At 32.1% G+C, this 27,102-nt stretch overlaps 1 protein-coding gene across 2 annotated transcripts; it reads right to left on the reverse strand.

Annotated features, from left to right (window-relative positions):
• Positions 1-446: 446 nt before the first annotated feature.
• On the reverse strand, positions 447-8,967 carry LOC143222792 (uncharacterized). Of its 2 annotated transcripts, XM_076449778.1 has the most exons (3): positions 8,891-8,967; positions 7,780-8,196; positions 447-1,053 (listed from the first exon to the last, which is right to left on the reverse strand). In XM_076449778.1, the coding sequence occupies exons 1-2, from the start codon at positions 8,906-8,908 to the stop codon at positions 7,804-7,806; spliced, it is 411 nt and encodes a 136-aa protein (XP_076305893.1). In that variant the 5' UTR covers positions 8,909-8,967; the 3' UTR covers positions 447-1,053; positions 7,780-7,803. The 2 variants fall into 2 exon arrangements, with proteins under 2 accessions (XP_076305893.1, XP_076305892.1); XM_076449777.1 differs by lacking the exon at positions 447-1,053 and having other exon boundaries at positions 7,595-8,196.
• Positions 8,968-27,102: the final 18,135 nt, after the last annotated feature.

Here is a 27,102-nt window from a genome sequence, read left to right on the forward strand (position 1 = left end):
TTCTTTAGTGTAAATCATTTAGACAAATTTGTATTAATAATTGTAAATGAAATTACAAATGTTTAATAAATTTAGTGAATCTAGTGATAAGTTACGTGACTTTTCACGTAGGCATGTGCAGACATTTTCGTCACGTTTAAGCGCTTCTAGTGGATTACTTTGCATATGTTGCTTATATTTACATCAAATTAGTTTCGTAAATACAAGATAAAAAGATCCATTAGTGTAACAAATTTGGAGAAAAAATTCATAAAAGTGAAATATTTTTTCTATCAAATAAAGTTTCCACACTTTCGATGCGAAGAAGATAGAAAAGAAGAAATTCGATCAAAGATTTTGATGTTATATCTCATGAATTTCTCAACAGATTGCCTTAGAATTTGGAATGGGCAGAAAGAGTCTTGTAAGGGCATTCACAAAAACATATTACAGTTAGGGTTACAAGGGTCTTAAACACAGAAGATATAAAATAGTTAAAACTTACTCCTGCTAACTCTCTCGTCGGACCATCACTTTGACTTGACGAGAGAACATCCTGTGCCAGTAATCATGAAAGTGATGTCGTCTGGAGGCTTGCGCTCCTGGAAGGGTCGCCCATGATGGCAAGGTCGAGGGTAAGGTTCCTGACAAACAACGATCCAACCCTTAGTCCCCAACGGCTATTCCTGACGGAAGAAGGACGATACTTGGAATCCTCAAGGCGGACGAGGGCTGCAGCATTTCATTGAGTCCAATCGTCTTAGTTTCCTTCCCAGTGGATTCAACTAGTTGACTGTCAAGGACCATGTGTCTGCTGGAGTACAATCATTTATACGTTACGTCAACTCACTCACAGGCGTCTTCCAAGTTTAAAAAAGTTTCCAACATTTTGGAGAGAAGCGAGAGAAGATGAAACAACGCCAGTTACTACTGAAACCTCTCCTTCACCCTGAACTGACCTGCCATTACTGCCAGAAGATCTGTGCAGCAAGGATTGTCTTCATTAGCTATCTCCGGACCCATGTATGATCTTAGAGGGCCATCATTTTCCATCTCGAAGGATCGCCACGACTCCTGTAAAAACTCTCAGTATGTGATACAGCAGGTTGTTTTGGCTGTAAGACTAACTAACGTGTGTCTTAATCTACGTTTCTTATATAGTAGTACAATATCTCTGAACGTTCTTTACTGGGATAAAATGTATCTTGACATTCCTAACTCGTACAGATTTCAAATGTTTCTGTACTGCGGTATCTAAGCGTACTATAACGACCTATAATATGACTAGACTTTAATTTCATTATTTGGGATAGAATGTATCAAATATTGTATTCTATAATACAGTCTCTCTGAACTTTCTTTAGTACGGAAAAATTAATTTATCTTTCTAAATTGTAACACAAGACGCTGTAGTTCTGTAAACATGACTGTTTCATTCTTAAGACACGATTAACAAAATAAATTTTACCTCTCTGAAGACAAACAAAAAAAGATTCGCTAAAACTCTCACTGATACCTTAGATTTTCAGAAACATTAATGTTATTATAAATTCCACGAAACGTTTCGGTGCACTATATGGTCTGCAAAGAACATTAACTATTGTGATGGCCAGGTAGAAACATAGTGATAACAGTATGAATTAATGATTGTTTGTTTGTTTGTTTTGGAGTTCGCACAAAGCTACATGATGGTTATCTGCGCTAGCCGTTCCTAATTTTGCAGTGTCAAACTAAAGGAAAGACAACTAGCCATCACCACCCACTGCCACTTCTTCGGCTACTGTTTTACCGACGAATAATGGGATTAGTTGTGACATCATAACGTCTTCACGGCTGAAAGGGCGAGCATGTTTGGTGCGGTGGGAATTCGAACCCGCGACTCTCGGATTACAAATGAATTATTAAATATTTTCATTATGGAGATGCATAACAGTTTTTTTATATGAGGTTTGAGTTCCGTTGATGTAAAAAAACAAAAGACAAACAACACAAATAAAACGTAACTATGTTTTCATATATAATATGTAATTCCTCTGCTTTCTTTTTTACATTGTCGTAACTCAGTAGCTGAACAACCCCGTCACACCAAACATGTTCCCCATTTCAATCGTGGGAGTGTTATAATGTAACACCCAATCCTATTAACTGTTGCTAAGAGAGAAGCTGGCCTCAGAAAACCACCAATGGCCAAGAGTGTTAAGGCCTTCAACTCATAATCCGAGGATCGTGGGTTCGAATTCCCGTCCCACCAAACATGTTCTAACACTTTTGCACAGTACTGTATATATATTTATATACAGTATTGCTTCAGTATACATATATATATATATATGTATACTGAAGCAATAAAGTGCACCGATTACACTAGTTAAAAAGGATACTTAAGGACGGCTAGCGAAGATAGCCCTCGTGTAGCTTTACGCGAAATTCAAAACAAACATCCTTATAAATTACAAGATTAAAGTGATTCAAGCAACTTAAACACTTGTAACAGTTAACTTCCTATTTAGCTTTAAAGCAATAGAAAGGGATAATTAAAAACATGACACGTTATGAACATTATTAGTTAAACAAGTTTATTTTGGTATATATTCAAGTTAAGTATTTGTAAATAAGAGTTATTTAAGCAGGAACAGTAAATAATTTATTCAATTAAAGACGAGTGTTTTATTAAAAGTGCAGTTACACAAATAACAAACAAATTGAACCTCATGAATTAATTAATCATATCTTTAAAATAATTAATCCACTTATTTAATTCAAGTGTACACTTTGTATATCCAATCAGTCGATGTTGAACTTTTTACTTTTCCGTTTTTTACAGGATCGTGACTATTTGAAACAAATTATGTCCTGAAATTTCCTTCATTTAATTAATGTACCTTGAATCATCCACTATATGAATTAAACAAAACTTGCAACGAACACCTGTTCTTCCAAAAATGTATTTGAGACACGTTTTTTGTATTTGTAAGTAGATCTTCCACATTTTAAGGCAAAATGCCGTATTATTTGTAACTGTATAAGTTCTATAACTTAATAATGTAAACGGCTTTAGAGTTTAATATTGCTAAAATATTTTGGAATTATCTATAATGTAAACTAGGGTTACGTTCTTTAAGAAATGATCTATTATAACTTGAAACTTTAATTTTTTTTTTTTTTTTAGTATTCCTATCTAAATACTTGTGTGAATTCATATAAATAAATAAATAAATAAGTTTAACTAAATTTAGTAGTTAACTTAACTAACTTCCAGGACTCACCACAGGTATCGAAACCCGGTTGCTACAGGCGTGAGTCCGCAGACAGTCCGCTGTGCCACATGGAGGCGAGTATAATTACACACTTGGACATTGCCATGAGGTGCAATACGAGAGGTTAAATGTATATGACCCTCATGTGTCTAAATGACCTATAAACCGATAAAGTTAGAGGCAACGTTTATACTTTAAATGTCATTAGTAAGTAAGTTTCTAATATTCACCACAGGAGGAGATTCAAACAGCGTCCATTTACCAATATGAAGTGTCTTCGGTACGTCACATCATTAGCACCAACCAGAACACACACAAAAATTGAACTACAAAAGGTAAATTGGAAGAAATATGAGGAGAAATTAATAGAGCGCTCCTTCCCCATTAACAAAGAAGAAAATCTGTGGATTTACAACTGTATAAAATCGGTTTCGTTATTCGTAGAAAGCAGAGCACAGTTAGCACATTGTGTAGCCTGTGCTTAACTTCAAATATTCAAAATTAATTGGACAAATAAATCTCAAACTGACCATAACAACCAGTAATAGCCTGAATAAATATAGCTAATGTTCATTAATTGGAGACAGACTCATAAAAAAAGGAGAAAAATACATACCAAAAGTGTCGATAAAGGATACCCATACAAACTGGTTCAAAAGAGTGAATCCCATACCAACTGGTGCAAAATAGTGTTACCCATAACCACGAAATAAAGGAACAAACAAGATAAAAATAGAATATGTTAAAACTGGTGATCCACAAATAAATACGCTTGGAAATAAAATTATAAGAGACATTAAGTTACTAAAATCACAATGACAATACACCTTCTATACACAAATAAACTTCAAAAACTGATCCCAGATATTCATATTCCCGTATAAAAAAAAGACTACAAGGTTGAGCAAAACAACTATCACTTAGTTACCCAACAATTAAACACAATAATAATAAACTTGCATACAAGAACAAACACAAAGTACACACTTTTAAAGAACAATTCCAAGAAATGTTTAAAACATGGACAATCATTTCAAGATGAACAATATAAAAAACAGTCGGTATATGGCAAAAGAATTAAATATAACAGCACTCCAAAAATAAAGTTAAGTAAAAACAGTGTTTAACATCATATAATGAGTTTTCTTGTCATGTTACGACATAGAAAGCGAATAGAATTCTCAATAGTGCAGAGTTCACATAAATGCGATATGTAATGTTGTTTGTACTATCCGGCAAATTGCTGCAAACTTGAAATGTTTCCCAAACACTGTCAGTTACATTCTAAGTCGTGAGACCTGGATAGGTAAATATGAAAACATAAAATGAAGAGGTATAATACCTAAACTCAATGATACTAATGTTAAGTTTATACAGCTTTCGGGACAGAAGGAAGACAGCCACTGATCTCAAGTATGAGATAAACAACCATCTACCAAGGGACATAAAAGTGCTCAGATCTACAGTATAAAGAATATTCGAAGAGAATGAAATATTTGGTTGTGTAGCAACTTTAAAACCTTTACTTTGATCTCCAAATATTGTCAAGAGACTAATAGTTGCTAAAAAGTGTAAAAACTGGACTATTGAGGATTTCAAAATAGTGTGTTGGACGTATGAGTCCAAGTTGAAATATTTGGTTTAAAGCGAAGGTTTTGCGTGTAGAGGAATAAAGGAGAAATATATCTAAATCAGCGCACTTTACCTACAATAAATTATGAGGGAAGAAGTGTGATGGTTTGGAGTGCTTCGCTATTTAGACGAAAATAGATATTTGCAAAATAGATATAGTAATTGACTAACGCAAGTGCCATCAGACACTATTGATCCGTCATGTTATACACAGTGGTTTGCGTATTATTGGTAAAGGATTCTACTATCAAAGAGATAATGACCTCAAACATTCATCAATCCTATAATTAAATTACTTAGCTATGAAAGAAGTTACTGGAACCATTCAAGTGATGCAATGCTCCCACAGAACATCGGTCTTAACCCAATTGAAGATATCTAGACTTTGAAACATAAAAAAACTTAACAAATCAAAACTTGCTTCCAAAAAATCTTTTGTATTTGAAACTTTTGGAGTAAAGTTTCAAAGGACATTAAATATGTTGCGACTGTACTTGAAAGGCTGTCTGCAGTTTATAAAATAAAAGTGAGACAGAAAATATCTACTGGTTGTTGAAGTCAAGTACCACGACCGAGTTTTTATTGTACTAAATATGAAGATTAACAAACTTTAAATGTATCACCTATGATTTAACATCCATTGTTCTTTGAAAATAGCTTGAAATCTAATTTTTGATTTCGTTCTAACACGTTTGCACAGCACTGTGTATATATATATATATATACCCAAGCAATAAGGTGCACCGAGTGCACAACTTAAAAAGGATAGTTTTGTTTAGTGTCATCATTGCACTATTTACAAGGAATAGTCTAAACACATCAGTGTCATAGATAGAAGTAAACAATATTGTTACGCAATCTTTGGATATAATTTTTAGCTTTTTATATAACTGTAATAAGTACGGCTAACAGACTAAATAACTTCTTATAACCTTATGCCAGTTAAGTGTGTGGTCTGAGGCTGAAAATATTTCTTATTGTGTTTTCAAGCTCTGAGAAGTCTTCAGCAGTCTTATCGGATTGTTTAAAGTCGTTGGTATCAAAAGGAATTATAAGAAATCCGGAAATAAACTGGTCATAGCTATGACATCGTGAATTAAAAGTAATTGGACAGATTCTGGAAGAGAACTAGTCATATGAGTGTCCATTTCAGTTATATCAAGACTTCTTGGACCTACGTGTTTTTAGTGCATCATCAAAAGACCATAGGACTTATCAGATATACTCCTGTAATACTGTATTCGTATTAAAAGGTATATTATTTAATTAATATTATGGTAGTAGGAGTAAGTGTATTATCGTTGAGGTGTTTTTTATATAATAACATAATTATTCTGTTGGTGTCTTGATTATTTCTTCTATCTCTTCTTATTGACGTATAGTTACATATTTTGAATCTATTCTAAGGATAAATTAGTGTTACACTTATAATAAGAATATCAGGGTTGATATCTTTTATTAAGTCTTCGATCTCGTGTTTCTTGGAAGCAAGAGCACCTTGGATGTTGATGGTTAGAACTGTGAAATTAAAATTTTAGCATGTATCCTGTGATTGTGGTGATTAGTTGCGGTATATGTGGTGTTATGTGTTTTTTAGTTATGTTTATAAAAAGGTTTACGATATTTTTGGATTGGGTCGATTTTGTAAATTCTGTAGTAAACTCTGTAACAATGTTTTTAATTAAGTTTATTATTAGACTTGTTTCATCGTTTGTGTTTTCTTTTACTGTAAGATTGTTATTTTCTTGGTTGCTTGTTGTATCTGTGATTTTGTTAAGTTCTTGTAAATTGCTCACTGTTTTGGTTGAAGTTTGTTGTTCTTTTGTTGGTGGTTTCGGTTGTGTAGAGTTTCCTTTCAACATTTGTGCATGTGTAATTGGTCCTGTGTGTGTTTGTTGTGTTATTGTGTTTGTTGTGTAATCTTGTGTTGGTTTTATTATTTATTATCATAAATGCGTTTTTTTATCTTTTTATTTGCCGCATCCTTGAAAATTTGCTGTTTGTGTCTCTCCATAGTTACAGCAACTTGTTGTAGTTTTTTTTTACATGCAGTTACGTGGTGTGCACCGCCACATCCGCAACACCTCGGTGTTGCGAGACATTCCGCTGAAACGTGTCCATATCGTTGGCAATTATAACAGTCTGTAATTTATACTGCTGGTGTTTTTAGCTGTTGAACTTGGAATTTTTGGAACCACAAAATGATACCATTGTTTATCAGTTTCAAGATGTTGTAATGTTGTTCCATGTCAACTCTTACTAAATTTGTTGGTTTTTTAGTGACCTTGGAGACAATTCTTTCCACTTTAGTGTATGGTATATTTAGTTTGTGTAATGCTTGCTCAATATCCTGTTTTGTTATGGAGTAGTGCACCCTACGGATTACTATTGCCTTAGGCTGTGGTTTAGTTCCTGATGAATGTATATTCATGTTCTCAGGTGCCTTGAGCCATTCTTTAAGTAGTTTATTTACGTCTCCAGCTCCTTAATCTTGTACAAGGACACCGCCCTTAGATAAACGCTTAACGCTAGCTGTTTCAACACCTGGTTTACATCTGCTAATTTCCGATGCTAGTTGCGGTTTATTATATGTGCCAGACACGTCTTCAATAACAATGCATTCTTATATCATGTGAGATAATGTTCACATTAATAAAAAAAGACATAAAATAAGTCACGAATTATGAAAATTTTGGACTACTCTTTTGCCAATGAGAGGACAAGTATGTTTCATACGATAAGGATTTGAATCAGCTATCCTCAAATATATGAGTCGAGTGGCGTGGCCTGGTGGTTAAATTGATTAACTTTATTATTAGAAAAGTGAAACTTTGAAACACTTCCGTATTTAAATGTTGATATTCTTATTTATTTATACTAACATGAACATCGAAATAAAGTGAGTTGTTACCAATTATCCTCCGCCAGTACGATTTTATGCGTCCAAATGTAGACTGTCATTCATTCTTAGCTCACTATCCAATCTTATACCACTTTCTCTTCTTCTTTCGTTCCTTCCTTGTCTTGTTGTTCGTGTTCCTCTTCTGAACCCATCTATTAAGTTAGAGTCACTGTCAAAATCCAAGCCTACGTCTGTGTCTCTTCTAAAGATATTCTTCTTGTATCTTCCATTTCCGTTATATATTCCGGAACCTGGTTTCTTCTCAAAACCACTTTTATTCCCACGTCTGTCAAGAGCTCTCCAATTTTCCCCTATATCTCCGTAACCACCATAACCATTGTAGATGTTTCGGGTTATTTTGTTACTTCCGTTTTCAGCGTAACTTCCTACAGTGTAGACCGTAATCACCAAAAGTAGAATGAAATTCTGTAAACAAATAAATAATTTTTTCATGAAACTATGACCATTAAAAAAAACAAACTACTTGCTTCTTCTGTGAGGAAATTCTGTAGACTCAAAGTTCACAGAGACAAACAGTTACACAAACACACACAAACTATTACGATATAAATTAGCTTATCCTATAACTTTTCCCCTTAAAGTTTTAATATTTTATTGCGAAATGTTCATATATAGAACAGACTAAGTATAAAATAAATGACATTATTCATGTTTAGTCCAAATCGTTTAGCCTAATTTGTATTAATAACTGTAATAGAAATGACTGATTAATTTAGTGAATCTAGTCAACATAAAGATTATTTTACTGGTGTTGTGAAATTTTCAGCTCGAGAAGCTGCTGAAAAATTCAATATAATTTTTTTGTTTGTTGTTTTATATGATGAGATCGTTTGTCACAGTATTGTTTTACTGGAAATTCTGTTATACTGAAATTGAATACCTTTCTAAGAATTATATTATCAATTTATATTTCACTAACAATGCGATGAGATCAGGTCTCTAATGAACAGAAATTAATTTTGGTCTATTTATCTCACATTATTTTGCTACTTCTCATACTGGAATGATACCATGCACCAAATACAACTATTTGTTTTCGGTGAGCTGTGCTAGAGTTTAACCGATAAGTAACTTACAGAATAAGCTGTAAAACACTTACCACTTGCCTCATTTTCATTCCAGTGCAATAAGCAAAAGGACATTGATATCGGCTCTAAGTAAGTTGGTTATGTTAATAGTGTTCTTCAAATTTAGGAACTTATATAACGTATTGTTATCACGCAATCATAGTGAAGGCTTTAGCTCTGAGTTACGAAACTGTGAAAAATCAGATTACTACTTACTTTTTTTTAAATTATACAAAGGTCATACTTTATAATTGATTTTTTCTTCAGATGTATTGACAAACGAATTTAAATTACAAATCAACGCGACAAACTTTATAGAAATGTTTTAGTTTTTTTTCTGATACTGATGTACTTTCAAAGTACAATATCGTGTTGAATAAACCTTATGGGGTTTATATAACTTCTTCCAAAAGTAAAATACAGAGTTATTTGTTTCCCTTTCTTTCAATCTGAATTATTAAAAACTTTAATTTGTTTCTTTTATGTTTTACACTTTCTAAACGTTCTTTGATTAGGATATTTTTTAAATATAGTAAATTTATACAGAAAAGTTGGCAATGGATAATCATTAACAACCGTCCATTCCTGTGATTCTTTTGAAAACTTGAGCTAGAAACAGCTAATCTAGTTTGCTTGGCCTAACAAATATTTTTGTATCTCCTCGTACTTTCATCATATGGGTTTGTTGCTCTAAATCAGCCATCATTAATTCTAATTACGATCAACTAAAAACGGATCTACTTTTATTCGTAGGTGAAGCTGTATATTAAAAATGTAAGACCAATAACTTCCAAGTTTAAAAAAGTTTCCAACATTTTGGAGAGAAGCGAGAGAAGATGAAACAACGCCAGTTACTACTGAAACTTCTCCTTCACCCTGAACTGACCTGCCATTACTGCCAGAAGATCTGTGCAGCAAGAACTGTCTTCATTAGCCATCTCCGGACCCATGTATGAACTTGTTGGGCCATCATCTTCAACCTCGAGGAATAGCTACGACTCCTGTTAATAACTCTCAGTATGTCCTAGAACAGGTTGTTTTGGCTGCAAGACTAACTAATGTGTGTCTCAATCTACGTTTCGTATAATATTTCTGAACGTTCTGTACTGGGATAAAATGTATCTTAGTATTATTTACTGGTATAGAATTTAATTGTTTCTATACTGAGGTGTACGGTATCTAGGTTACTATAGCGGCATATAATGACTGGACTTTAATTTCTGCACTGGGAAAGATAGAATGTTTCAGATCTTGTATTCTGTGATACAAGCTCTCTGAACCTTTTGTATTACGATAAAATTAATTTATCTTTCTAAATTGTAACACAATACGCTATAATTCTATAAACATGAAACTTGAGACACGGATTAACATAATAATTTTTTCCTCTCGTAAGACAAACAAAAAACGTTTCGATAAAACTCTCACTGATACCTTAGATTTTCAGAAACTTTAGTGTTGTTATAAATTCCACGAAACGTCTCGGTGTACTATATGGTCTGTAAAGATCATCAACTATTGTGATGTCAGGAAGAAACATTCTGATAACACTGAGGGAAAGTAAGTATGTATTAATGATTGTTTGTTTGTTTTGAATTTCGCGCAAAGCTACACGAGGGCTATCTGCACTAGTCGTCCCTCATTTTACCATGTAAGACTGAAGGGAAGAAAGTTAGTCATCACCGCCCACCGTTATTTCTTAGGCTACTCTTTTACCAACAAATAGTTTAACTGGTCGTAACATTATAACACCTCCACAGCTGAGAGGGCGAGCATGTTTGGTGTGATAGGGATTAGAGTCCGCGACCTTCGGATTGCGAATGAATTAATGAATAAATTTTTATGGAAATGCATCACTATTTTTCTAATATAAAGTATGAGGTTTCATGATATACAAAAAACAAACGACACAAACGTAACTGTGTTTTTATATATATCTTATTTAATTTCTTTACTTTGTTTTTTACACTGAGATACCTAAGCAACTGAACATTCCTGTTACACCAAACATGTTCGCCCTTTTAACCGTGGGAACATTATAATGTTACAGCCAATCCCACTATTTGTTGGTAAAAGTGTAGCCCAAAAATTGTCGGTGGGTGGTGATGGCTAGCTGTCTTCCTTCTCGTCTTACACCGCAAAATTATGGACGGCTAGCGCAGATAGTCCTCTTGTAGCTGATCGCGAAATTCAAAACAAACCAGGTCAGTAGCTGAACATTGTTTTTACTTGGCAAAGATTACCAATGTTTGGCTAATTGTCAAATTTTCTTTGACAAACACGGTGAAAATTCTTTCGTGATGTTTATTGAATCTTGAGCTCAACATATTTCAGAATCTTAATATGTGATGCAAATAATGTGGTACTAAAATAATTCAAAGACAACCAGTCAAAATGTTAATTCATTACAAACGACAGATATTTTAAATAACAGAATCAACATATGACACACTTAATTTTAAACTTTAAATTAATCTCTAAAAGAAATGATTTAGTATGTTTCCAAATTCTAAAAATAAATTTAGGTATATCATTTATTTTCTGTTGAGAAATACCTTTAGCAAAAAAATTGTTAAAGATATGCAAATTTTTATTCGGTTTGGTTTGATTTGTTTTGAATTTCGCGCAAAGCAACTCGAGGACTATCTGCACTAGCCGTCCCTAATTTAGCAGTGTAAGACTAGAGGGAAGGCAGCTAGTTACCACCTCCTACCGCTAACTCTTGTACAACTTTTTTACCAACGCATATTGGGATTCACCGTCACATTATAACGTCTCTATGGCTGAAAGGCCGAGTATGTTTGGTGTGACGGGATTTGAACCCGCGATTCTTGGAGCTTTTTGTATATTAAAATGAAAATCCTATTTAGCCTAGCGTTACGTGGTATTTTTTTCAGAACACCATTTATTTTTTTAGTGTGGAGAAGTACTTACACAGCAAGAAACGGGGTTCTGATACCCACGGTGGACAGAGAACAAATAGCCCTTTGTGTGTCTTTGTAATTAATCTGTGCAACTCCACTACAAATTAATAAAAATTGAATTGGAACAGAGAAATGAGAGAAGAAATAAGATTGAAAAATATCTTTGAGAGACGGAGTGAAAAAGGATGTGTGTGTGTTTTCTTATAGCGAAACCACATTGGACTATCTGCTGAGCCCACTGAAGAGAATCAATCTCCTGAATTTAGTTTTGTAAATCTGTAGACTTACCGCTGTACCAGCGGAGAGCGAGAGAAAATGAAAAATAAATTACAACTGGGTCAGTATAGTGACTCTTGTTCACTTTACTTTCGTGCTTCCAGTGTTGACTGGCACTAATTTAAACATACTTTACATTGTAAAGAAAAAATCGCAAGGAGCAAGGTCAGGTGAGTAGGGGGGGGGAGAACAGTGATCGAGTGTTTGGCCAAAAACTCACGAGTTCTGAGGACTGAATTTCGCAGCAACGCAGTGCATCTTCAATTTTTCGGTCAAAATCTCGTAACAAGATCCAACGGATATCCCACACTCTTCAGCAAGCTCCCTGACAGTCAGACGTCGATTTGCCCGCACCAGGGTGTTGATTTTGTCGACGTGTGGGTCGTCAGTTCACGTGGAAGGACATCCAGGACGCTCATCATCTTCAATGGACTGTCGACCATTCTTAAAACGTTCATGTTACTTGAAACATGCCGTACGATTCATAGCAACATCACCGTAAGCCGTGTTAAGCATAGCAAAAAATTTCAGTCGCAAATTTTCCAAGTTTAACACAAAATTTCACAGCAAGTCGTTGCTCCTTCAGGTCATTCATTCTGAAATCCGCCAAACGAAAAATCGCACTTCACTTAAAACCGCGTAGCTAATACACAAATGAAGATATCTGCAATCGGGAAATGGCGTCGTAATCAGCTGACCTGTGCAAACCTAGCGACACCAAGTGGATTCCCATGGAATCAACTGGAGCCGCGCAATTCAAACAGTCCGCGTATTTTTTGAACAGCCCTCGTATATTCATTCACAAAAATGTTTTGTTCCTGTTGACATGAACCCTAACTAGATAGTGCTGCTGTACTGTACAGGACAGTTCAGTTGGTTATTTCATGTTATGTGCACAAGTACAGAAGGGTCCACTTGAGATATTTTTTCAACAGGTTTCGAAATGTTCAGCATCATGGAACATTATATAAAATTTAATTGGGGATTAGGGGGTGGGATGTGTAGTTCCTCTGAGAAAAGGCCTAATATTCTATACTTTGTATGTTCTCCTTTTGATAGGAAGTCGATTTTGTATTATCACAAGAAGATATGTCTCAAAAAAATCAAACTCAACTTTTACAACTAAGTGTAAGAATTCTAAGTGTGATTTATGTTCTGACAGATTTAGTTTTTTCGGACTTTGTAATAATTTTATTAGAATATGCAGATACTATTACTAAATCAACAGACCAGTCTAATAACTTGTGGCATGGATGTTTTGAAATGATCCATATGAGAGTATCGTATAATGAACTATATTACTTTAAAGTAACACCTACAACTTTGCGTGTTAGGCTCAACTAAGTCTGTTAAATATGACTGAGTCTTCACATTTCACGAAATTAAAAGTAAAGGTTTTACTCAGTGCCAACATGTTATTTTGAACGAAATCAAAATTCAAAACAAGTTGTTTAGTTAGATATCAATTATCACACTGAGACTTCTACTCAAAACTTCGTAGTACACTCTAGGACCTTGACACTCTTCTGATCGTCTAAAAGTATTTGACCCTTAAACGCAAACGAGATGCTGAAAACTTCGTGTCTAAAGTAACATCAATAAAGATTGCTTTTAAATGTTTCTAGCAACACTTAAACATTAGTACCAAGTGAATTGCTACATAATGAGAGAAACAACGAAACGTAAAATTATCTAAAATTGTTGTCTGGTTATCGAAATCGTTAAAATCATGTTTAACAAAATCGAACAAACCGAAGAGAATTTGAACTAGCTTATAATTCCATTTGAGTATTTCAATATTTTTATTTCTGGGAAACAAACTGAATGCGCTAATAAAAAAATGAAAAACAAGAAACAAAAATATGGCATAATTTACACATTGTTTTCCATATAACCCTAATGTCTTGGGTGCTCAGATTATATTATTTGTTTAAGTTTTGCTTCATAATTAACTAAACTAGCGTATGAGAACCAAACTTTTGTCCCTCTATCTGAGGGTCCAAGTTCTTTCTTACAGCAAAGCCACATCGGGATATCTGCTGAGTCCACCGAAGGAAATCAAACCGATGATTTTAACGTTGTATATCCGCAGACATACTGTTGTACCAGCGAGGAACTCCTAAAACTTTTAACAGTTTTAAAGAATCTTATTAAATACAACAATAAAGTATGAACTGTTTTCCTGCATCGCAGTAAAACTGTAACTATGCAGGAAATATGGAAGTGTTAAAAAAAGTAAAGCTGTTTCAGTAACTTATTCAAAAGGAAACGACGAAAATATGTAAATAAAATATTATATGTTGGGAATGGAATTGGAAAAAAATGTAGAAATCTATAAATTTAAGTTTAATTTTTTTAATGTTTTGAAATCAGGATTTCATTTAATAAATGAAAGTTTCCAATACAATTTTTCTGGAATATTGTGCCATCTAGTGTGACTCAGACAATATAAAAGGAAATAAAAAAGATTTATTTTACGTATGTACCTGTTGACTAAAAAATATTTTACTTTAAGATTATAGTAAAATCACATCTAATAATGATTTCTGACTGTAGATGGTAGTATTAATAGCAAAGTTTAATTAGTCTAATAGCAGAGCATCAACTATGAACTTTATTAGGTTGATAGCTATTGCTTTCATTTGTTAAAATGAAAATCGGTCGTTAGATGTCATAGTATCTAGTAAAAAATTGTATTTTGAATGAAAGCTTCTACAGTCGCGAATCGTACATCATATCTCATAAACGTATTTTGAGACGGGTTTATACACGATAAACATAGTTTGCGAAATAATATTTACCTAAGCCATTTGATACAACATACATTATAGATATTATAAATTAAATATATTACAGACATTATAATAAATAAAGTAAGTGAAACTAACCTTAAAAGAACAACATAACATACTTTACGAAGCACGTATGAAGGACTTGGAAACAAGATAATTTGCATTGATTTCATGTCTATTTATTTAATCTTAAACAGCTGTTAATTAAAACTATCACGTACATAAAAATCGTATTTAATGAGAAATCGAGTTGTTAATCAAATATGATATACCAATTGGAAAAAGTTGTTATAAAATAACTTCCTGTCAATGAAAAGCAGCGTAATCTAAACTCAGAAGAAAAGTTTTACATAACATAACGTAACTGTATCTAATCTAAACACAAAAGGAACGTTCCAGTATGATAGATAGATAAATAAATAATAATAAATTGATAAAATAGAAAACAAATTAAAGTTTTCACATTAAATAATTAAGATTGTAATGAAGAGAAACAAATAACTCCGTCATTAGGTGTAAAGTTCTCATATTACTTAAATTATACGTTCCACGGTGCGTCCAATAATTATTTCTTATTACTTAATGTTCTATGTTTCACAGTAGAAACATCTGAATATACGTAAGACTCAGCAGATAGTCCGATGTGGCTTTGCTATAATGAAAGCATACACGCACATGAATATAAATAAACTTTTCGAAGGCTATTTTCTATTGACAGGTACTGATATCATAAGAGTTTTTCCCAGTTGGTATAGCATGTATCTGAGAGTGTGATCCAATAATATCATTGCATAAGGAGTTTTGAATACTGTTCCGAAGATCTTTTGCAATATTACATTGGCCTAATAACTTAAATTCCATGCAAGTTATTTTGGTTTTCTAAATAGATTTTCCATGATTTAGATAAATAGAGCTCAAAATTAATATTCATTTTTTTCTATCACATAAAAATTGTTTACAAATCAGGAACAAATCAAACTCTCACTTAGTCCAATTTATTATTTCGTTTACTAGAATGAACATTTTTTATTATTATGTTTCTGAATAAAGGTATAAACAAACTGGTACGTGTTAAAAGATTAAAGAAACTGAAGGAAAGGAAACCCTATCACGACGAATATATGACTGATGAAAACTATATGATTGACAAAAAAAAATATTGAGGTCGAATCTGATTCCTCGAATAAACTAGATTTATTTTATGATGATGAAGAGAGAAGTAAAGCCGAGATAGAAAATTAAAAGTTAGAGGATGTTAATGCCGTATATTAAGTGTGAAATTGTTGACATAGACTACTCAAAGTCCATGTACCCAAGGACAGCACCTGAAGAACATGAATATAACATTACATGACGTGGTCATGTACCAACTCAACCAGAAGTGATCCTTATTCCTACAAAAAGACGAGTGAATTTCAATCGACAAGTAGCTTTACCAAGGATAAGAAATGACATTAATAGAGTTAATGTTAGCTTTAGTGACGAAACTAGTGGTGTACTACGTGCTTTTAACAATATAATAAGTTAAATGCATAGCTGTTATTAGAATTACGTAGACAATACAGGATGTATATAGACATTACTGTATAAGTTATATAAATACATGTCTGTGTTTATAAGACACTTGTCTTGATATGTTTTAGTAGTTGGCATAACTACAGGTTTACAACGGTAATTATTAAATAGATGAGTGTAAACATGGCGGCAAAGAATGTGAGTATTGTACCACTAAAAATAGGACAGGTATGATTTTTATTGAAGAAGGAAATTTTATATTATCGTGAGATAAGTGGATAATTGCTGAAAATATACTGTTTCCACAGTACATTCGATTAATAGTTTGATTATGAGAAGAACTAATATAGTTCGAGAAATCGTTTTACGTAAGTGGTAAAGTTAGTTTCGAGGACAGTGGTTCGGAATATATGACGCAATTTCATCTGACAAATTCCGGGCGATCTTATGTTTAGTAAGGATCTTACAGGAAATATTAATTAAAAATTATAATACCTAAGATAAATGATATCTTGTTAAGATAGAATATTTGTTTTTAGATTTAAAGAATATTAAAGATATCTTTCCGATTTCCGATCGCACTCCAGAAAAACGTGGTTTAATAGACGCTGGTGGAAATATTTTGAAATTTTTGCAACCACAGACGATTTACGTGAATTAAACAAGAAAACAAAACATCAAAAACAAGTATCTATAGAAATATTTAATTTAACATGTGATTATAATGAAGTAATTAAACCAGACACTTGAATTACATGAGAAAGAAATTAAACATGTGTCACTAAGCCCTATTAAACATTACTATCACTTTGATACATACCAAAATAAGACTGTCTGAGCTTCAAAAAGCAAAAACTAAAATGTTAGTTTTCAATTCTAGAATTCAGAATAATTATCAACAATTATCATTTACAGTTGAAAATAATGAGACTGAGTTATCTACGTTAGCACAAGTTTTGTTGGTAGCTGGAGACAGAAAGGTGAGTTCATGGTTTATACGTACAAGTAAACTGCAAAAAGTGTCAGATGAAATTATTATACATAAACTGAAGTAAAGACAGCAGCAGTAAAGGATGCACTATGAGTGTTTATAGAGATACCTTTAAGCAACACATAGAAGATTCAAATTATTTAGGATTGTATGCTTAAACCATTCGTTAGCTCTAACTGTGGAAATGACAGAGAAAGTTATGCTGAAATATTACAAGGTTCCATAGTGTATGTGATCCTGAACTATGCAAAAATAGAATAATTTTATATTTGCAAAATTAAGACACCAGGAACTTGATTACTTTGTCTGTCAAAGATGAACTTATCTTTTCAATAGTATGCCCTAAATGAAATATAAATCGGTTTCGGTTATCGAACTGACGTAGTTAAATTAAAGAATAGTGGATATCTTAGATTGTCTAGAACTTGTTCTACTCAAATCCAATGAATTACATTATTCTATAGTTTAACAACTAAAACTAAATATACAGGAAATCTGTTAAATATAAGAATTCCTCTACGGGCAAGAACTATTGACTATAAAAGAGTTACCGCTAATTCAGAATATAAATATTGATTCACATCTTAAAGGCCTGTCTAACATATAAGATGAAATCCGAAACTTGCCCTGTTCGAGAGCTGGGTAAAGCTTCAACTAATTTCAACAACATGTAGACCACGTGAAAGCTAAACCAATGATGATTATAGAACAACGATAATTCTATAAAACATGTTGAGAAAGTTTTCGCTGCTCGTTTAGCGTTTAGTCTGTAATTAGTTGACGCTATCAAAGTCAGGAAAGGGGTTAATGAAACTATGGACACTGTATTAATGAGTTAAACTAGGAAGAACCTGTGACATCTTGACCCCACTACAGTATGAAATAAAGTTACGAAGGATTGATTACTGACAAACTTAAAACAATCTCCAATATAAACAGCTGGCTTATTGATTAAATATCGATAACAAGAATGTGAGTACAGATCAAATCTCAGGGTTGAATATTTAGCCATGTATTAATATTTCTTCTAGAACATTTCTTTTTCGAATTGTTAATATTCGAAATATATTCAATAGAAACTAACCTCAGCAAGTATTTAGTTCTGTATCGAAACGGGTTCATGAAACACCAGAAAAAACAGACAGACAGATACTTACAACTTTATTCAGTTTATTGTTCTCTGTTTTCTATTACCGAAAAAATCAAACTAAATTTCGAAACAAAGTTTTTTTTATTTAAAATTAAGTTTATAGTAATTTCAAGTTTATATTGTTCTTGCACTATATAACCTAAAGTTTGTTAATTGAATAAAGTTCACATTACAGAACATCATTTCTTTCACCGATATTTCAGATCCTAAGACGCTGTGAAAATAAAAACATATATAAAGTATTATTTAAGTTGAGTTAACACCTCAAAATTGTTGATGTTGTTAAAAGTAAGTTATTTAATTAACGTTAACGACTTTTAAAGGATTGGGGAAGTTTATTCGTGATGACGGGAAACTTAATTGAAGTGAAAATGTATCTCAAGACGTTTGGTATGGGTATTGAAACTTTTATTAAGATGAAGAAGAGAACAACGTTTCCACCTTATTAGGTCATCTTCAGGTTAATAAAGAGTTGGAAACTTTGTTAATCTGAGGACGTTTATGTTTTAAGACATCTATTAATTATTTTATTACTGTTGTAATTGGTTTCAATATGCACTATAAATTAATCTATATGTTTAATTTGTTTATTTATATAATTCTCATTAAATCTTTATATAAAAAACGTGTATGTATATCACTGTAATCTAATGTAACAAATAATGTATCACACACGCTATTCCACTTATGAATCTCCTCGTATTTACTTACAGCTACTTGTAAAGTAGAAGTAAAAATGTTCCATTCTTACCCTTTAATAAAACTGAAGATTACTTGTACTGCACAAACACAGTTATCCTCTCTATTTTCCTAGCGACTTATCGATGACTTTTGTGACTTAAATCGCTAATATCAAGGGTAGGTTATTTGCAATAAATAAAATTCAGATAGCCCTGTTGCTTTCCATTAAATAAACAAAGTGACCTAAGGCCCTTATGCTTCTCATTTTAATCCCAATATGTTTTTAATGCGTATAAATTTTAAGCTTTTAGACATTACACATTACTTAGAAAATCAATTAACCATCAGAGAGCAGCAAATTCTTTAAATATTCAACACTTTTAGAAAAGTAAAATTAACACAGCAGTTCTATCCAAAAAATAACAAACCAGTGACGATATGATGTGATAATTATTAAAAGACAAGTCTATGCATTCTTATATCATGTGAGATAATATTCACATTAATAAGAAATACAGGATTATGTCCTTACCCTTAATCTTAAACAATTCGTTAGCTCTAACTGTAGAAATGACAGAGGAAGATATGTTGAAATGTGTAGAATGTCCACTTAGAGTATGTGACCCAAACGATGTAAAAATAGAATGCTTATCACTAAACCATCTTAATCTACAAAAGTAATCTTTTGGCATATTGTGTATATTACGGCTAACAATATGTATAAATATTATTCTCAATTAGCTATATTATTCACTAGATATATCATCATACTCTGATCACCATTGGTTCATTAAATGAAAACTTCGTGAATATAATAAAACCGTTTGATTTTTAACAGTTTTGATGAATCTTATCAAATTGTCCAATAAATTGTGACACTGTATTTACTTTGTAAATACAGTAATATATCACAGTAAAACTGTTACCATGCAGGAATTATGAAAGTGTTAACGTAAACTAAAGCCAATGTGCTCCTTCTTCTACTCTGTTTTTGTTAATTGTTGTAAAAGAAACGACGAAAATAGGTCTATAGAAATATTTTACATTGGGACTGGAATTGCCAAATATGGAGAAATCTATAAATTTGAGTTTTATTCTTTTTAATGTTCTGGAATATAGTGACATCTAGTGTGATTCAAACAGTATAAAAGGGTAGCAGAAAAGATTGTTTTTGTCTTTGTGGTTGTCCACTAAGTAGATTTTAATCGAAGATTATAATAAAATCTCTTCTAATAATGATTTCTGAATGTAGATGGCAATAAAACATCAATAGTGAGTTTAATTAGTTTCACTGCCACTGCTTTCATTTGTTAAAATAAAAATAGGTGGGTAGATCACTTGGTATCTAATAAAAAACTGTATTATCAAAGAAAGCTTCACTTGTCACCAATCCTGCTTCATATTCCATAAACTCACTTAGAGGATTGGTTAATTAAAGGTTAAATTAGATCTGTTATTGAAGTTTTCATTTCTGTTCGTTACATGTTTTGCAACATTAATAGGCCTCATAATTTAAATTACATACAAATTATTTTTGTATTAGAAACATATTTTCCATAATTCAGACACGCAGAATACAAAATTAATATTTATTTTTTTCTATCTCGTAGAAATTGTTTAAAATTCGGGGAAAAATAACTCTTATTCAGATTAATTTATTATTCCTTTTATCACAAAGAATATTTTTTATTATTATGTTTCTAAAGAAAAATATGAAGAAAGTTAAGAAAAGAGAAGAACATTGGTGACAAATGAATATATATCTTCATTCACCTAGATTTTTTGGGGAAATACTCGTCTTTAATTTTGAAAACTACATCTTGTGGTCTCTCTTTTATGTATCAACTTGATATTAGCTGACTCTGTGTAGCCATTGTTTACTTATCCAGTGTTCATTACGTGCTTTACCGCCCGTTGACAGAGAAACTTGAAAACGTTTTATAACTTGACTGTCAACTCTACGAGATAATCAACAGGATCAGATACATATGTTCTGACTGGGTAGAACACCTTTTAGGCTGTTTTTGGAGCAATCAATGTACAACTGCCACTCACATTGTTCATACTATTTGTATTAATTAATTTAGCAATAATGTTGTAATAAACTAGTGAACGTGTACATGAAAGAAAATCTCAAAGAAAAGGAATTCTTCCTAACCACGTAGTCGTAGTCAAGGTCACTAACAGAGAAACATTAGCTGCAGTAGTACAGCAAAATGTGAGGAATATCAAACATCAGACACAACAGAATAAAATAAATAGGGAATCATTTCTTAGGAAATATGTAAAAAAGCATAAAGAAGGCGTAATAACGTTACTAAAAAATATAGAGGTTATTTGTATGACAAGTGACCCTGGTCGTACAAAGAAGGTTAAACACATAATAGGTTTAAATAACAATAACTTTATAGCACAGAGACCTCATAGAGTTCCAGCGAAACACTTGTTTCAATGAAAACATTGTGTGAAAAATATGCTTTTAGAAGGAGTAACAACGGTATCAGTCCGCATGCATCCCTGGTTGTATAAGTTCCTATGAAGGACATAAAGTTTAGGTTTTAAATTGGTGAATGTAGTTACAGTTAAAGATATTTATCTGTTACCTAATATACAGGAAACTTTAGAAAAGTTGAGTAATATTAAATATTTTCATCTATTGATTTCAAAGTGGATAGTGGTAAGTAAAAATAAAAGATAAAGCTCAAACTGCTTTTGTCTTACCTTCAAGTAAATATCAGTTCAATAGAATGTCCTTTTGTTTATGTAATACTCCTTCAACATTACAGAGATTAATGAATATCGTATTATAACATCTACAATACTGAGAAAGTTTATATTACTTCTATGACGTTATAGTGTTCGCCACTACTATAGAAGAACACTTAGAAATACTGAAACGTGTATTTGATAGGTTACGAGAAGAAACTTCAAAGGTTAAATTAATCAAATGTCAGTTCGTGATAAAAAGAAATAGAATATCTAGATCGTTTGGTAACCACAGACGCTGTAACACATGATACTAAAACGTTAAGTATTCGTGCATTGGTAGAATGTATCCGTACATTTGTATCCGTGGACTTTATAGAAGATTTATTCTACATTTTAAGTTATTGGCAAAACCTGAAACTGAGCTAACTATGAAGGAAGCAGAAGTTATGTGAGTAGATAAAAGACAAGGAACTTTCGAGAAATTACGAGACGTTGTATTAAAATCACCCTTTTTAAGTTACCTGGATGTTAATAAAGAAGTTATTATAAACACAGCTACTTCACGCTAAGCTATAGATACGGTAATATCACAATTAAATAAAAACAGAAAAGAACATCCTATAGCTTATCACAGTAGACAGTTAGGAAGAGCTGATATAAATCAATCAGTCACTTAACAAGAATGCTCAGCCATAGAGCATGGAATGTCACAAACGGAAGACACGTCCACACTATAAAAACGTTCCATTCCAAGAAGTGCCAAGTTTATCCACATCATCTCAGATAGTAGCTATGGATATTTTTGGTCCATTATTTACTTTATACAGAGGAGAAAAATATGTGTTTGTCGTCGCACTTTATTCAACTAGATATATCGAGGCAATATACTTGTCTGTTCAAAAGTGGAAACCATTGCTGAAACATCTGTAAATAATATATTAGCTCGACACAGTGTAATCCAGTACTTACTGACGGATAGAAATAGTAACCTCCTTTCCAAGTTAATAAAAGATATTTATCAATTTAAGGTGTCAAGAAAACAGAAACAGTTACTTTTTATCCAGCTGCTACTGTATTAGTTGAAACATTCCACAAAACGTTGCTAGATATGATCTCTCAATACCGTGAGAAAGATCAGAAAACTGGGAGAGAGCTGGTTCATTTGTTACAAAAGTGTTGGAAATTAGTCTACTCTTGAAAGTCCGTTCTTTCTCTTACATGGTAGAGATGTAATGCTACCTAAACAAGAGAATGACCCCTAAAATATTTAATCATGCAGTAGATTATGATTACAAGACTAAGCTATTACAGAGAATGCAGTTAGCTTTTGAGTTAACTATTAAGCATTTGACCAAAGCTCCTGAACATTCAGAGAAACAAGAAAGTAAAAAGGCGAAAACTAATGATATAAAGTTAAAAGATAAACTTCTGTTATATACCTATATTGTTATGAAAGAAAATACCAAGAAACTATGAAAACAGTTGGTACATGTTAACATATTAAAGAAACTGAAGAAAGGAAACTCTGTCAGAACGATTATATGACTGATGAAAACCAGTTGATGACAAAAAAGAAAAATGTTTGTGTCTAATCAAATGATTTGAATAAAATAGATTTATCTTATGATGATGAAGAGATAAGTGAAACCAAGATTAAAACTAAAACTTAGATGATGTAAATACCATATATTAGATTACGTAAATGTTGAGATAAATGATCCTACGCATAGAGTGTCAAGTTACATCAACGTCCATTTTACCGAGGACAGTAAGTAAAGAACATCTTTCACGACGTAAGTTAATACTTTTAACCACGATTGTAACTTTAATTCAAGTTGTTCTTTACCAACCCAAACAGAAGTAATCCGTATTTCTATAAAGAGACGAGTGAACTTTCTCCCACAAGTAGTTCCACATACACCCAGAAACGACATTAATAGAAATATTGTTAGCTCCAGTGAAGAAACAAGTGGTGTGCAAGAAACGTTTAACAACGTTAACCATATGTGTAGTTCTAATTAGAATTAAGTAGACAATATAGGATGTGTATAAATATTTTAATATGTTATATATTTAAATGTGCGTGGGTTTTGAGACATTTGTCTTCTTTCGCTTTACTTGAAGACATATCTGTGTTTTACTACAATCGTTATCCTATGGATAAATAAAAACCTGGTGGCACAGAAAGTAAGTATTTTACCAGTAAAAAATAAAACTGGAATGTTTATTATTGAAGAAGGATCTTTTATATTATCAGGAGATAAGTGGATAATTTTCGGAGATATACCATTTTCACAGTATGTACGATTAATATTATAGTTTGATTACGAGAAGGACTAATATCGTTCGAGAAATCGTCGTGTTACTTTCGATGAAATTTGTTAAATCAAGGAACAGCTATCTTATGTTTGGTAAGTATCTTACAGGAAGGATTAATTTAGAACTATTTGACGTAAGTTCTACGATATCTTATAAAGATAGAGTATTTGTTATGAGAATTAAAGGATATTAAAAACAGCGTTTCTATTTCGGATCAGATTACCCAAAATTTGTTTTAACAGACGCAGTTGGAAATGTTTTGAAATTTTTATTTGGATCCGCTACCACAGACGATTTACGTAAATTAAACAAGAAAATAGAACATCAAACACAAGTGTCTATAGAAATGGTTAATTTAACGTGTGACTATAAGATATTAGTTGAACCAGAAACTTGAATTACGTGACCAGGAAATTAGAAAAGTGTCCTAAGCACTGGTAAACATTACTAACTCGTTGATACATACCAAAATAAGAACTTCTACGCTTTAAATGCAGGAACTGAAAGGTTACATTACAATTCTAGAATTGAGAATCTGTAACTACTATTATAATACACAGTTGGAAATAGTGGGATTGAGTTATCTAAGTTAGAACAACTATTGTATGTAGCTGCAGATGGAAAGTTCAGTTCGTACTTTATACGTACAAGTGTATTTAGAAAAAGTGTCAGATGAGAGTGAAAGGAAATTACTGCCATACCTACAATCTGTGAAACCTACATTATGTATGGACTGATGTGAAGACAAAATATTTTTTGTACCAACAGATGGCAGTATAATATATAACTTTTTGTTTTTATATTTTAGATAATTTATTCTTAATATTTATAAAAAAAAAAACTTTTATTAGGATTCTTCTGGAAATGTTACATCTTTATTGACTTGTCATTGCTCCTCAATTTTTTTCTCCATTGTCATTACGATTAATAAATCTCAGTGTCAAACATTTCACCATGTCGTAATATTTCTTCTGGACCGTTTCTTTTTTCAGTTCTCAACTTCTTCTGTCTTGTCATGATTTGACCATAACATGAAAATACACAGAAATACCTATTACATTAAACGAAATTTTTCTGATGATGACAAAATATGTTTTTCCGTGAAATAGTAGAATGTGGTATTGAACTAATGTAAGGAACCGATAGCATTGTAACATATTTGAACCAATACAATTCGCATTCATACCACTGTACTTTAGGAACGGGGGTGAGGAGAAATAAGCTCTAAAGTAGGTTTTAAGGAATGTATCGATGTACGAAATAATGTTTTTTTCTTTGTTCCTTTTTTACCAATTGTGGGTAGTAAGGAAATGATTACATATTGCCATATTTTTTTTACCATTTAACGTTTAAAGAATACATTTTACGCTATTTTAAGCTATAAAGAGATACTAAGTGAATCCTGGAATATTATAGCCTGACGATTTTGCTAGGCCTCAAATGCCTAACGCTTTATTCAGCTTTGACGATTAACTACACGATTTAATTAAAATCCTTCCAGCTGGTACTTCTAGGTCTAAAATCTTATAGTGGTGTTACATATTTATTTTCTCTTCATTAAAGGCAAATTAAATATTTAATCTTTGACGTTGAGGCCTCATTTACTTTCTGATAAGTTTATGAGGGAAAAATATCTGTTTACAACGCCTACACCTGAAGAGTGATTTTTTATATTTTAAAACGACAGCAATCTTGTAGAAACATGAACACACATACGATTAGAATATTACAAATTTCAATGTGTTTAATTTTTGTTAGGGGTAACTTTCCATTTTCCATTTTTTTGTCATATTTTATATTGGTCTTCCCTTTTACATTTGCGTTTTTCAAAATTAATATCAATGTTAAATTAATCTAATACAAGTAATGCAAGTATATGTCACCACAGGCATACACAGGAGATCACAAAATGTACATAAAAAGGTTGTTATATGTGATATAGTAGGAAAAGAATAAACTACTTTTTGTGTTGTTCTGTTGTCATGATATAATTCACTTTCGGAAAACATGCGGATTAAATAATTATTCAGAATAAACTTTTAACACCACGTGAAAATCTTATTCATAATATTGAGGAATCGTTATAAATACACAAGTAAAACCGACACTTTGAAATTGTATGATAACTACAAATTCAAATAACTAGTTTCTAGTTTCAGTTTATTACTGACTTGTAATAAGTTGATAAAAATCAAGGTATAAGGAACTGATTTATTGAGTAAACATGTATTGTGTTCCATCCCGAGGAAACAAAATCACTTTATTATGCATATAATTTATTATTATAGCAGCATAATAAGTTTCCTTTCTCAAGTCTTAATGAATAACAGGGGCCTGCAATGGTTTTATTGTCTTAAAATTTTCAAATGTTATACAGTAATTCAGGTTCGCTGAATCCAGAAATGATAACCATTTTTCTTTATCACTTCCAGATTTCTAGAAAAGTGTCATATGTACGTTTACATTTTTTTTTAGATTTGGTATTTGTAACATTTTGTTAGACATCAAATGTTGACAACCACTGTCTATAGAGTTTACTAGACCAATTGCAACGTGAGAGTCTTATCGATTGTCGTCGTACCCATAAGAAACACACCTCTAGCATATAAACGGTTAACAGGCGCTTGACGTGTTATTTCTGGATAGTATCTGATTGTGGGTGCACCTTGATACTTTTTTCTTTTCAGTATTATTTGTTCATCGTTATGACAACAACAAGTCGTGTAAATGACCCAGATATATTCTATTATATATGTCGTAAATTTGTTGTAAGGAAAAAATGGCAAATCTTTACAAGATTTTTCAAAAACATGCAAGGCTGCAATGCTCGGAATAAAAAGGAAATTTCTTATCCACTCTTCATTTTGTTATAAGACTTGTTATTAAG

The sequence above is a fragment of the Tachypleus tridentatus genome, chromosome 8 (genome assembly GCF_004210375.1).
Source record: "Tachypleus tridentatus isolate NWPU-2018 chromosome 8, ASM421037v1, whole genome shotgun sequence".
Classification (NCBI taxonomy): domain Eukaryota; kingdom Metazoa; phylum Arthropoda; class Merostomata; order Xiphosura; family Limulidae; genus Tachypleus; species Tachypleus tridentatus.